This window comes from Chaetomium globosum, genomic scaffold (genome assembly GCF_000143365.1).
Source record: "Chaetomium globosum CBS 148.51 scaffold_1 genomic scaffold, whole genome shotgun sequence".
Taxonomy (NCBI): Eukaryota; Fungi; Ascomycota; class Sordariomycetes; order Sordariales; family Chaetomiaceae; genus Chaetomium; species Chaetomium globosum.
In genome coordinates, this window is record NT_165976.1 from 5,592,901 (window position 1) to 5,606,406 (window position 13,506).

The following is a 13,506-nucleotide window of genomic DNA, read 5'->3' on the forward strand; positions in this document are numbered from 1 at the left end:
CGACCGCTCCTCCACGTCCATCCTCCGTCATTGCCTATCGACAATCTCTAAAGACCGCAGCTCGACAGCTCGGACGGCCCATTAATATGGCTCGACTGGCGGTGTGCATGGGCGCCTACCAGTCGCCGTCCAATCAGCGTGCCACGGTGAGGTTTGGTTGCTCCGTCGGCCATGGCCGCACTCGCGGCGGCCTACCCTCCAACAACGGCAACCGAGGGCGGTGGTACGCACCGGCGAATTGATGCAGGAAACAAACGTGCCTGCGGGCGCGGGAGGGGGGCTACTTTTGCCAGCCACCGGCGTCTACTGACAAACGAAGCCCCAAGTTTGGGCAGCTGTGCCAGCGAAACGCATGGCTGCGCCGCCGTTCATTGTTTCCATGTTTGCTAACCCGCCTGTTGGGACGCTGCTCGTTGCCCGCTGCCCGTGGCGGATGCATGTGCCATAGCCGCAGTGTGTGCGCTCCGGTCCATCGGGCCAGCTCCAACGCTAACTCAACCCAGCTGCCTGCTTAGCGAGGGCCGGACCGGCCGGACAACAATCCGGGTCAAGGCACGTTTTGGTTCTCCGTTCCCGACACTGACCGGCCCTAGTTGTAACGCAACACGCCACCCACTCCGACCCGCCCGCCGGCTGGCAACCTTCCACGTCGGCAGCACAGCGCAGCGCAGCAGCCCTTCAAAACGGGCTACTGCCACCCTGCAATCTCGCTCTCCGCTCCCTACCCGGAGTAGATCCATTGGGAACCGCACGGCCCCGTGTCCCCTCTCTCATTTCGATACCCGCGGTTACCACCGGGAAAGCGGAGCCCCCGTCAGATTCGAGGGATTTCCCTAGCCTAGGCTTGGGCCGCCCAACATGGCCGCACCCGGCCTCGTCAGGCGGCCCACGGAGATGGGAAAATAGGGCACAGAACCCCCCCAAGACCAAGACGGCGCGGATCCGCTTGCTTGCCTAATCCGTGGACGGACGGACGGGCGGCGGCGGCGGCGGTGGCACTCTCCCGAACCCCCCCCAAACCCCCCACCACCACCAGTCCACCACCACGACACAGCAGCAGCAGCTAACAGGAGCCAATCCACACCCCAAATCTCGGGGTGCGAAAGGGAGTGAACCCCGGAACGGCCTGTTTTGGCGGCCTGGATGTTTGCCCAAACCTACCAGACGGAATGCCGAGGTCCAGTGCTTTGCTTTGACTGATTGCTGGCGAGGGGGGGACCGGCCAGCCCAACCATCCATCAAAAGGAGCGAGAAGGACCAATCCCTTTACCATCCGTCGCCGTCTTCGGGCAGCGGTAATGACGCGTCCCTTCCTTTGATTTCCTTGTCCATTCCGAGAGGTCGGGTAAGAGGGGATGTTCCGCTCGACGTGGCTAGGTTTAGGATCCGAGCCCCCCCCCCCGGAAGTGCACTGATCCCCCGTCTCACTCAGCAGGAGAAAGAGCGCTAGTTTGCTGAGGTGAGTGGTAAAAGAGACGGCTAGCTACATGCCAATGGCGCAGCAAACCTACCGCGGAACAGGCATCTGAAGATTTAGGTATTAAAGTTTGAACGGTTCAAGAAGCGAGACGAGACGAGGTGAGGTGAGGAAGGATTATATTCCGAAAAAGAGTAGCTAGCTATATGTGCCCACATACCGCTCCCTTCTCCATACGCCAGTGATTTGTAAGACTATACCACCAATCCCATGAGATGGCCTCGAAATCCTGTCATTCCGTCATCGCTCATCACACCATCACCATAATGCCCTCTCCCAACCCCTAGCCTTCTATAGATAAACACAACCAGACAGCCCCTCAATCCCTCACCCACGACATGGTATCGGGGTATTTCCTCCCCCCAACCCCCGTCACCGACGCTCCCGACATAGCCGGGCTAGGCATCCTCTCCCTCTCACGATCCCTATCCCTCTCCCTATCCCTCTCCCTTTCCCTCTCCCGCGGCACGCGATCATCCCCCCTCCGCCACCGCTCCCCACCCTCCTCCCTAAACCTCTCCCTCTCCCTGTCCCTGTCCCTGTCCCGGTCTCTCTCCCTCTCCCTCTCCCTCTCCCGCATCCGATGATCCCGCTCTCTCAACTCCCGCTCCGTCTCCCTATGCGGCGGCCCCCGCTCAACACGCTCCCAGTCCCCGCCACCGCTGCCGCCCCACCGCCGACCGCTGCCATCGAGCCGGTCCAGATCCGCGTGGCTGCTCGTCCGCCGGTGGTGGTGGTCGCCGTCGACGGCGCTGGTGAGGTAGGGGCCGCGGCCCCAGCGGCGGCGCGTCGGGGAGAGGTCCTCGTCCGAGACGCCGCGGCGGCGCGGGGCGGCGGCCGAGGAGATGGAGATGGGGGGGTTGAGGCTGCTGGCGCTGGTGTCGCGGTGCAGGGCGGAGGCGGCGGCGGAGGCGGCGGGGCTGGGGACGGGGACAAGACGGTCCCGGGTGTTTGGGGGGGTGTTGAGAATGGTGTCTCGGGGTTGGTCCCGGTCCCGGTCTCTTTCGCGCCGCTCGTGGCGGTGCCGGTCGCCGTCGCTGTGGGCCCTGTCGCGCTCTCGGGGGGAGGGGCGCTCCGTGCGGCCTCTGCCGTGGTCCCTGTCTCGCTCGCGGTCCCGCTCACGGTCGCGCGCCGCTCGGTCTCGGTCTCGGTCTCGTTCGCGTTCGCGGTCTCTGTCCTTTTCGCGATGCGGTTCCCGGGTTTCTCGTGAAGGTCGTCTGCTACGGCGCCTCCTTTCTTCTTCCAAGTCCGTGTCGTCGGTGTCGATTTCGGACCATGACCGGCTCAGTCTTGAATTGGGGATGATATCTTCTCTCGAACCCCTCGCCGACCCGGACGGCCCGTCTCGCCTCCCCCGCGAGCCACTTACGCTGCGCGCCCTGGCGGGGTCTTCGGCGGATGGGCTGATAAAGTTAGATATTTTCTCCTTGATGTCGTAGAGAGCGCTGCGCCGTTTGGTCTCTTCGCGGCTCGGCGCGCGGCTGCTGGTTGCTGGGCGAGGAGAATGCATGTGCGACGGCGGGATTGGGGGCGGGGCCATCGTGGTACGGATAACACGTGGTGAGTCCTCAGAGCTGCCCGTATAAACACGGCGGACAGTGATCGGCGGTGGCTCGTTTGACCGCTGGACACGCCGCGGAGCAGCCCGAGGGCTGACGGACGCATCATCTGAGTCGGATGAGCTGCTGTAGTGTCGGGGATGACTATGCCGTCGGCGTTGTGCATCGCGCTCGGGAGCGGGGCGAGGCACCCGCACGGGGCGCGCCTCCTGTGGTGAGTGTGGGTAGTCGGAAAAGCTCCGGCGTCGTTGCGCAGCTTCTTCTGCTGGCGTCGCCTGACGGCGAACGAAACGTTCCCCCCGGTCCCGAACTCGGTCCCGCTCAGGGGAGCGTCCAGTTGGTGTAGCGCGAGGAGATGGAATGTGTACGTAGGCAACGTTGACCGGGCGTGAAGCGAAGTAATCACGCGGCGTTGATGAGTTCATACGAACATGCGTGTAAGGAACCTTGCGGTCGGCGGACTCAGGCTTGGGTGCATCGAACTTGGGTGCTTCGGGCTTGGGGGCCTCCTTCGGAACGTCCGTTTGCTCCTCTGCAACCGCCTTAGAGCGCGCTATTTGCGCACACTCCTGATACCAGCGATCGGTTTCAGAGTCAGTCTCGGACGGAAACGCTTCTTTTGGAAGGTCCACGGGCAGCGGAGTTCCCGTGTCAGGATGCTTCAGGGCCCAATGGGCCGCGGCAAACTGCAGCACCGGCACTTGTTCCTGGGGCCCGAGTAAGGTCTGGATCGTCTGCCAGTGCACGAATCCCTTGGTGGTCAGGGCCGGGACTGAGGGCGCAGCGAAGTCGTCGACACTCGGCAAAAGGGAGTGCTGGCAGCCCAGGCCCTGGTAGACCGTGGAGATACCCGTATGAGGCATGTCGTTAAAGAAAGCTATACACAACTTGTGATTAGTGCCGTGATACGGGTTAAAGGAGGAGGGGCAGCTTACAATCCCAATCATGGCCGGCAGTTTTGTAGAAGGCAGCCAGCTTCCCAGGGGTCAAGTGGGCTTCACTTTTGTCGCCGAGTTCGGTAGTCTAAATACTCATGTTAGCATATGGCTTGGTAGGGGGATCTTGCTCTTTCTTGGAGTGCACGAACAATATGTAGCGCAATAGCTCTCAAGAGCGCATCAAAGACGGGAGTTGGAGCTGGTATTGGCTTCGCCTTGGTAAACAGATAGCCGTAGAAAGCCTTCCCGTCCTTCTTCGTTTCGTCTGATGTGGTCGCCATTGTGGGATGAAGGATAACCTCATAGCGGTTGGACATGTGTTGTTGTTGATGATGAGTGACAATGGCCAGCAGCCATGATCCCAGGCCAACAACGGCTCGTTACTAACGTGGGGTGATACGATGGTCGAAGGAGGGGTTCGCGATTTGTGGGCGGGCAGCAGTTCATCAGCATTTAAAACCTGGAACCGGCTTCCGATTGCATGGTTAGCCGATCCAAGATCTAGGCTGCCGCGCGGATCTGGGTGTGTCTTGGAAGGGAACGTGGGCAGACACGCGCAATCCAAAAAGAGGCTTCGAGGCTTCGAGAATAAAAAACGAGGTTGATTGAATGGTGCATCGGTTGAATGCCAGGCAGATTTGAGTCACCCAGCCGTTGATGGTTGGCGTGGTTGGCTTGGTTGGGTTGAACATGCAGCAACAGGTGGGACGTCGTCCCTTCCGGAGGCAGTGGAGGTCCTGCTGCGGCATCGAGCGGCGCTGCACCAACATGCGAAACCAACCGACATTTTGACGCAACCAAGCAGCCAAGTTTAGTTTTTGGTGTGCATGAAGCTTGCCGAGGTGGCTTGGTAAGTGTGCTCGTTGCTTGTTGGCGGATAAGCAGTTGACACGTGCAGCCAGTGCAGCCTTGCCGTTTGTTCCCGTTGCGACGAGCAGGTTCATCCAAAGGCAGAATTGGCGACCTCAATTGTAACAAGGCTGCTTAGAATTTGGGGGCGGCACTTGCGTATCATGGTAGCGTAATTTATTTTTATGAATTCAAATCTCTTTGGCCGATGCGCTTGGCCGATTTGTGCAAAATTAAAATAAAATAAAAAATGTTGAAGGGGATGATTCCGTGATGTCATTTGCTTGGCTTCGCGTAGTTTATCCCATCGAGACTGTGTTACGGACTTAGAATTGGGTTTGATGCCTATTCGCTTCTACACAGTAATAGTGACTGGACAAAAGATCCTCAAAACCGAACTTACCGTATCCGGAGTAAGAAATGAAAAGAAGCGACAAGCCTAAGCTGTCACCTCTCCTCCCTCCACCTTCTTCCCCCCAACAAAGAACCTATACGAAGGCAACTCAATCATGAGATCCGGTCCAGTCCCCTTCCTCGAGTCTTTCGTCACCCAAGTAAGGAACCACTCAAACTCTGCCTTCTTCAACACCCCCTGGCTCCGATCGTTCGCATCTCGCTCGTAATCGCAATCAACCGCTCTCTCACCGTCCCATCCCCGCCCTCCTCCTTCTCTCCTCCTCATCCACCGTCCGCGCATCAACTTCCACCTCCACCTCCTCCCTCTCCAGCGCGCTTCCACACCGGCAGCCACGCCCCTCAAGAACTCCGTCCCCAGCCCGCGGACCCCAGTACTCCTTGCGGATCATATACCCAACCTCGGGCCAGCCGAGGCTCGACCGATAATTGTGACAGCCCCCGAGACCGATCAGATCGCCAGACGCGCGGTCGCAAATGGCGAAATTGAAGGTGCCCTCGTCGCGCGGGGTGAGGAAGGGCTCGAGCTTGGCCTTGGACTCCTCGATGGTCTGGTCGGGGAGGCCGACCGCGGTCCAGTGCATGACCTCGGGCTGGGTGCGCAGGGTGTAGATGGCGGGGAGGTCCTCGATGGTGAGCACGCGCAGGATGAGGCGCTCCGTGACGATGGGTTGGCGGGTGGCGTTGGGCGGGAGCGGCCGGCGCGGGAGGGTGGTGCGCACGCGGACGAAGATCGCCGGGTCCGGCTCCGCGCCCGGGGCGGGGCGGGATGGGGCGGATGAGGCCTCTACGGTGGTAGACATGGCGTGGGGTAATGATGATTCTTGAGTGGAGATGTTGGGTAAGGTCGGTTACGGATGAGATAGTACGGCGGCGCTTGAGAGATGAGAAAGGAGAGTGAGGCTGGTGTGTCTAGTTTATGAAAAAGAGAACGTAAAATGAAGGAGACAGCAGACAACGAGCCGGCCTCGCCGCTCGTATCCCTCGTGTCAGGGATAGCTTCAATGACTCACGACTTCCCCTCGTTGCGACAATAAGCCCCGTACGACCATCCAGCTTCCCTATTCGGAGTAGGGGATGCAGGGTCCTGCCTGGGGGACTTGATGACCGACTCCCTACCCAGTAGGCTCGGGGCAATTTGGCCGCGGGTCTATCTAGTGACCAGTTCGAACCACGCAGCATTAAAGCTACACCGCTTACAGCGCGGCCCGAGGTCGACGCCTTCTCTGCTCTCATAGTTCCTAGCAAGTTGAGGTGTGCCGTCAGATTGGAAGGGCAAATGGAGATACGACCACAGCGCCAATTCCCGGCAAAACACAGCTGCCAAAAAAAAACCGATCGGCTTGCTCACAAAACAAACGCGAAACCCGTGCTTGGCCATTTATTCATTTCATGCTCGTCCTAGGGAGCAAATGCAGGATATCCCATTTTCCTTAATGAACACCTGAAGAACCTGCCCACCCCAACCACAACCATGAAACCCCTCAAGCAAAAGTGGACGGGCGCTTCGCGCTGAAGATCTTGCTGTTGCTGATCCTGGGAACGCGGTGGGGCAGAGGGAAAGAGAGGTCCTTGGTGAGGAGTTGCTTGAGGTAGGGACGCTTGACATCCTCGGTCTTCTCGATCTCGACAACGCGGAGGATCTAATTCTATGTTAATAACTTGCGGGCTAGCCATCGTAGGTGTGCGGTGTTCATACGTGGATCGACCTGAAACGGGCACGGTGGCGGGCGGCCATGTCGGAGTAGAGAGCCTCGACGGCAGCGGTCCTCGAGGTCTCACGGTACTCCTTGTACATGTTGTGGGTGCCTGACCGCGAGTCGTAGCGGATCCAGATGCCGAAGTTCTTGACCTTCAGGGGGTGCTTCTCGGAGATCTAGCGACTTGTCAGCGCTCCATCCCATGTCCTACCGCGATACAGCTGCACATACCACATTGACGCTGACGATCTCACCGGTGGCCTTCTTGACCTTGCGGAGACCGCGAAGGAAGTACCAGAAACGGGACTTGGCAATGACCTGGTTCGGCGCAAAGATGCGCATGCGGTAGATGCTGGGGGTCGGGTTGGCCTCCGTGGGCAAATGGCGCCCAATCACCTGGTATTCCTGAAGACGACCTGGAACATGATGTCAGTATGTCTTGACTTTTATCGAGATGGGCCGCAGCGCAGAAGAAGAAGGCTGTCGTAAAAGTAGCACCGCCGGCTGATGGTGTTAGAGAATTGGCAGGTCAAGATTGTTGGTCGGCCAGGGGATATGTTCCATCCAAGCCAATCCATGCCATTTAATACATCCTCCCGGGCCCGTTAATCCACCATATCCGGTCGTTGAATCCCTCGGTTCGCAGAATTGTTGGTCGAGTCACGGCATCGTTTCCCGTCTAATATCGATCGTGGGGTCGTCGATGTTCGAATCCTCGCCGGCAATGCAATGGCACCACGAAGAGCAGAAAGAAATTGCTTACCCATCTGGTTCACCGTTAGAGATTTCTTCGATAATAGGTTTCTGTAGGTACTCGGGACTTACTGTGATTGTTTCCCGCTGCAAATCACGAAGTCGTTGGGTGTGCTGTCCGAGTCCTGAATTAGCGATCGCGAAAGCAGGAAAAATTTGGGTGCGCCTGGTTTAGGGCTCAAGGCGCTTGGGCCAACCAAGCCTGCCAAGTCTCCTGGTGGCTATGTGGCGGTGCTTTTTATCCGCACCGCCACAGATTGTGGGGATGTCTGAACGCGGAAGCATGCAAAGACTCGAAGCTTTTGACGCCAATCAAATGAAACCCGCTGCCCAAAGCTTCATCTCACAATGTGAGAGCTCTCATTCGCATCCCTGCATTAAGAGACCTAATTTAGTGGGCAGTTCTATGCCTGCCTTCGATCTAGCTGATTCATCCCAAGTGTACTCGTAACTAACCGTAAATAAATCACTGCTCAGCGCACGCAACAACATCAGCTACAATCATCAACAACCACAACGGCAGACCCGAGTCCTGTCACACAAACCCTCGCTCTCAATTCCCAACCGCACCCACCACTACCTGGCCCTCTCATCTTCCGTATTCTGCGCCATGGCGTTTAATGCGCTTTTTTTCAACGAGCTTTTCGATATCTTCTCAAAGCAAGACGGCTATCAGCTCGCTCAAACATTATCACCAGATATCTCGACTGAAAAGCTCAGGAATATCTGCAAGAGCCAGAATGCTCACAGTATCAAGGGCGCACTTAAGCGCGGACTGAATGCGCCGGCTGTTGGCCTTGATCATCAGGAACTTCAAGGCTGGGTAGAGGTGTACGCGGCATATTGGAGTGCAACAGGAGTGATGTTGGCAGCGCGCGAGTCGAACAGTGACAGTAGTAGGGTGAGCGTTTTCCCATGTCCTCGCCCTCGCAACCAGATTTCCCAGATTTGTTATCTTTTTGTTCGCCAATATTAACAGAGATACAGTCATCAGATTTGCTATGGACCAAGGTTTACGAGGCCTGGACAGAGCTATTGAATGTCCTCCTGCGGGGGTACCAGAGCTGGGGATTCGAAGCATGGACTATCCCTTGCCTATACGTGGTGTGCAATCACCTGCGTATTTTTGCGATGCAAGCAGACAAAGAGCGGAATAACAACAGCTCTTTCGACGATGCTGCAGCAGCCCTCCAGGACGACTTTGACCCAGAAACCAACAAGCGCCAAAAGTTGGAGGATTGCGCGAGAGTCCTGTCAAGAGTCTTCATGGTCTGTCAGACAGATCGGTAAGCGCATCATCCTAACCCGTGGAGTTCCTATCTCACAATAACCCAGGGCGCCACTTGAAGAATCACGCAAGTGGGGAAGCTACTATATCGCGAATCTACTTCTTAAGACGTACTTCAAGTTGAACTCGGCATCCCTGTCCAAGAATATACTCAACAGCCTCCGAGCAGGTGGGCGAGATATGCCCGAGTTCTCGGCCTTTCCCAAATCTCAGCGAGTCACCTTCAAATACCACGAGGGTGTCCTAGCCTTTTTGGAGGAGAACTACGTCTTGGTATGGCCTATTGTCAAGATAGCCTAATCACCAAGGGCCAATGCTGACTCCTTTTAGGCAGAGCAGTGCTTGACTGATGCACTGAATCTTTGTCATAAGGACGCAATGAGGAATAAGGAGTGAGTACATATCCTTGGTTGGGTTCTGCTACCGGCTTGCTAACATGCAAACAAGGTTGATCTTGACGTACCTTATTCCGTGCCATCTCATCAAGAGTCACACACTCCCTACAGAAGAGTTGCTGGAGCGGTTCCCGAGGCTCCAGAAGCTCTTCCTGCCTCTCTGCCAATGTATCAAAAGGGGAGAGCTGCACAAGTTCGATCTAGCGCTGCAGGAAGGCGAAGACGAATTTGTCAAACGCCGAATTTACCTCACTTTGGAACGTGGTCGAGACATTGCGCTTCGAAATCTACTACGGAAGGTTTTCCTCGCTCGTGGGTTCGAAGCGGCTAAGGAAGGAGAGAAGCCGGCTCGCCGCACTCGCGTGCCGGTGAGCGAGTTTGCCGCTGCCATCAGCCTCGGCAGTCAGGAAAAGATCGACAATGATGAGGTCGAGTGTTTGTTGGCCAACATGATTTACAAAGTGAGTCAAATCTTCCGTGATGACTTCATCGGGAGAATTTCCCCTCTTTCCAGCACCGATCAAGAGTTTGGCCCCCTTTCTTGCTGCAGCCGACCGGAGCCAGAAGATCGCCATCCCATTGATGGTCGATGCCTGACGTCGACTTCTGCCTCGTCAGGCATATCTCTGCCTCGGGGTCCAAGCCGGCGTCACTCGCGATGCAAACAACCCGATTGGTGCAACCTGTTGCCCCAGCAATGAGTCATTTTGCTGACTGCCGTTCAGGGCCATATGAAGGGATACATCTCCCGACAGCATGGCATTGTCGTGTTGAGCAAGTCCGGGGCTTTCCCTGGTACCAATGTGTGAGGGGGCGGGTTGCGTTGGCGGAAGCCGACAGCAGGCTTTTTATCCCCTGCGCATTGGTCAATTCGCCGATCTTTCAGAACGGGAGCGCCGGAGACGAGAAGGTTTGTTCCCGTGTATTCATTTGTCTGGTGCCGCAACTCGGAATCCGACGGAACAATGGGTGGATTGGTTATATGCACCGTCGAAAACGGTCGCTTCAGCATGTATCGAGATAGCCAAAGTTTGCTCCCAAATTGCGTGAGATTGATGATACCCTTTTGAAACCTCGAGCTTGACTCGACCACTGCCAGACGAGGGCTTGTTGTTTGTCCGTTTTCTTCGCATTGGCCCAACCAATCTCATGATTCACAATGGCTGACCGCAGGCTGCATGCACGGCAAGAAATCGCAGTCAAGGTTACCCTAGAAACGCCCAATCAAGCAACCGCACGCAAACATCGCCCCTTTTCCTCGCCTCACATTCCCCTGCCGCCCTGGCTCGCCTGGCCTTTTTTCCACCAAACCAACTCAAAAAAGGAACACTGCACCGACCACAATCAAGAAACCCATTCCCACCCCCTCCTCCCCCGCACTTTTTCCCGTTTCCGGCGTGCTTGGCCCGCCACGGCTGAAGGGGGCAGCACGCACATCCGCACAGATGCACACAGCACCACCCACCGCAGCCAGGCAGGCACCCACGCAGGGGGGCCCGAGGGGGATTCACACACTCACCTCACACGTGCACACGGGCGAGGTTCGCGCACCCCTGCCGCCCATGCAATGTGCCGAGGACGCGCTCAGGCGCGTGTGAAAAAGTGACTCACGCAGGGTGCTTTGCTCGCTTTGCTTGCTTGCTTGATTGATTGCTTGCTCCGTCGGCTGGTCGCACTGGAAGTGGTTCCCCGGCCGGCCGTGGTGGCACTCGCACAAACACCACACACACACACGGGATGGTGGATGGTCCTTGGATTGGGGATTGGGATTGGACATTGGGCATTGGACATTGGACACATACCCACCCGTCCTGTTCTTGTTCGGATCACCGAGATATTTCGGTTCTCTCTTTTTTTGGGGGTTGTTTCGAAGCACCGTTTCAGGACGGCAAAGCCGGGCCGTCTTCTCCTTTCTTGATTGATTGACTGACACTGACTTGATGGGTTTTCGCGGTTTCCGTTTCTAACATGGAACCGAAGATCTTTTTTGGATTTTTTTTTTGCAACGGAAATGACCTGAAAAATCGTGACAAAAGCCAAGACGGTAACCCCTGAAGATATTCCCAGCTCGGACAAGGTGTCACAGATTCTTGACCCGGGGACCGATCCGGTGCGGTGGTTTTCACATTTGACGCTAGCGTTTAGGACCCACCCGATCCGTCAGGATGGGTCGGTGGGACTGTGATTTCGTTTCCACGGGCTCGCCGGGTGGACGGCCGTTTTGAGATGGAAAGTGGTTGCAGGCGAGCACGACGCTTTTGGCACGGCAGGGCATTCAAGATTGGGACAGGGATTTGCTGGTTGCTTGGTAGTATTGCAGCGAGAGAATGAGCACCAGATTTTGATGTTGGGATCTTCCTCCTTGGGCGATGCCTCTTCCGAGACATGCCTCAAAAAAATTAGCTCGAAACGCGTGATGAACGAGAGCGAGAAGCAAAGATTGTCTCAGATCTCCCTTTCCCCATATCCAGTATCCACCGACAGGCTCAACAAGTCTGATAGAATCGCCACCGTGAAAGATAGATTGTAAAATGAGATATCCACCTAGAAAAGAAAACCCATGCCCGTGAAAGCAACCGTGTGGAAGAAACGGCATCTCCCAAGCAGGGGTAAGTCATCATCTTTTCCAACGTGAAATCCAATGAAAATCAGAAACTGCCAAAACGAGAAATCCTCCGCCACCAAAGGGTCGTGTCATCAGGGTATGGGTATGCTGTTGGTACAAGTTTGAGGTTTGCAAGACAATAAGAGAAAGCAAAACGAGACAAACTCCAATGCAAAACGAGACTGGGAAAAAAAGGAAATAGACCCAACCAAACCCGCCCCAATGCGCCAAAATCATAAAACGATGATGGAAAACGTCTATGCCCAAGCCGAAAACCAGAAAAATTAGACCGTATTAGTACTGAAAAAAGTCGTATGCATGAGTTGTAGAATCGAAGAGGCCGGGGTATGAAGCATCATCCATCGCAGAGTCGAGAACGCCGTTAGGGGGCAGGTATCATGTGGTGTTGGTGAGAGGTTGGGTATCAATCGTTCCGCATAAAAAGGGGTGTGGCGAAAGAGGTTAAGCCTAGAAGGGGCGGCCGCTGCGAGGAGTCCGAGGCGTGCTGCTGTACAATGCGTTGTTAGTGTCAAGGTAATTTGGCGAGGAAAACGGCAGCAACTTACGCAGCGCTCGAGATGTCATCCACATGGTTGCACAGGGCAACAAACAGGTCGAAGAAGAGCTGAGTGTTGCCGTTGAACATCTCGAGTTGCATGGTGCCGCTGCGCTTGAAGGTGCTGCGGCTGCGGATGATGAGAGCGAGGTAGTGGGCCCGGAGCTTGGAGTCGGTGTCGGGCGTGTTGGCGTAGGCGTAGCGAGCCGAGGCCAAGATGGTGCTGGCTTGGATGCCGGACTCTGTTTTACTTGGTCAGCAAGACCGCGGGCAATGAGGGACTCGAAAGAGTTGACTTACGAAGACCCTGCTTTCGCAGAGAGATGCGCTTCAGTTCCTCCAGGCCGTACTTGTCAGCGGCACAGTAGATGGCCGTGTCCTTCAGCAGCTCGCCCTCGACGCTGTGGTGATAAACGGTAGCCTCGGACCGGCCATCCTCGCCAGCCTGCTCTAACTCCCACGAATTCCTCTTCTTGTTGTGCACCAGCCGCGGGTAGTAGTCGCCCTTGTAGAGAAACTCGAGAATGGACGAGAAGACTTCGGGTTCTTCATCGGGAAGCGAGATCTTCTTGGTTTGCGAGTCCATCAACTGGTTCTTGAGGACGCTCTGGAAGAAAGGCGAAGCGCCAAGGATGTTCTCATGGGCAGCAAAGATCCTCTGCTCCTGACCGACGACGAGGGTAACAATGGCCGAGATGGAACCACTACAGCAGGGGCATGTTAGCACCTTGAGCTACTCGAGGACGTGTCCCGGTGAACGGTGACTTACCCCAGGGCAGACTCGGATGCACCCGCGTTGGAGATGGTACCGGCACGGCGGCGACCAGATTCAACGGGCCTCTTAGAGATGCCGGCCTCTTTGTTGAAGGACGAGCTTGCCCTTCTGGACCTTCCAGACTTCGAGGAGACACTCTTTGTCTGAGACGGCTCGAAGCGACGAGAAAACATCTTGATCTACTACACCGGGGTCGT

The 13,506-nt window shown here is 56.4% G+C and overlaps 5 protein-coding genes across 5 annotated transcripts; 1 reads left to right on the plus strand and 4 right to left on the minus strand.

Moving 5' to 3' along the window:
• Nucleotides 1-1,796: 1,796 nt before the first annotated feature.
• CHGG_01815 (uncharacterized protein) lies at nt 1,797-4,255 on the minus strand (the record flags this gene model as incomplete). The annotated part of the gene is made up of 3 exons (XM_001221035.1): nt 1,797-3,913; nt 3,972-4,059; nt 4,124-4,255. 3 exons carry the CDS (start codon nt 4,253-4,255, stop codon nt 1,797-1,799), a joined length of 2,337 nt encoding a protein of 778 aa, XP_001221036.1.
• Nucleotides 4,256-5,464: 1,209 nt separating this feature from the next.
• On the minus strand, nt 5,465-6,040 carry CHGG_01816 (uncharacterized protein; the record flags this gene model as incomplete). Its single annotated transcript, XM_001221036.1, has 1 exon — nt 5,465-6,040. The coding sequence occupies one exon, from the start codon at nt 6,038-6,040 to the stop codon at nt 5,465-5,467; it is 576 nt and encodes a 191-aa protein (XP_001221037.1).
• A 681-nt stretch (nt 6,041-6,721) lies between these two features.
• Nucleotides 6,722-7,704, minus strand: CHGG_01817 (60S ribosomal protein L20; the record flags this gene model as incomplete). The annotated part of the gene is made up of 4 exons (XM_001221037.1): nt 6,722-6,880; nt 6,937-7,113; nt 7,169-7,353; nt 7,701-7,704. The coding sequence occupies 4 exons, from the start codon at nt 7,702-7,704 to the stop codon at nt 6,722-6,724; spliced, it is 525 nt and encodes a 174-aa protein (XP_001221038.1).
• A 596-nt stretch (nt 7,705-8,300) lies between these two features.
• CHGG_01818 (uncharacterized protein) lies at nt 8,301-10,182 on the plus strand (the record flags this gene model as incomplete). Its single annotated transcript, XM_001221038.1, has 6 exons — nt 8,301-8,591; nt 8,678-8,976; nt 9,026-9,251; nt 9,309-9,370; nt 9,426-9,834; nt 10,099-10,182. 6 exons carry the CDS (start codon nt 8,301-8,303, stop codon nt 10,180-10,182), a joined length of 1,371 nt encoding a protein of 456 aa, XP_001221039.1.
• A 2,264-nt stretch (nt 10,183-12,446) lies between these two features.
• On the minus strand, nt 12,447-13,482 carry CHGG_01819 (uncharacterized protein; the record flags this gene model as incomplete). The annotated part of the gene is made up of 4 exons (XM_001221039.1): nt 12,447-12,486; nt 12,545-12,776; nt 12,835-13,238; nt 13,304-13,482. 4 exons carry the CDS (start codon nt 13,480-13,482, stop codon nt 12,447-12,449), a joined length of 855 nt encoding a protein of 284 aa, XP_001221040.1.
• Between the last annotated feature and the right edge of the window lie 24 nt (nt 13,483-13,506).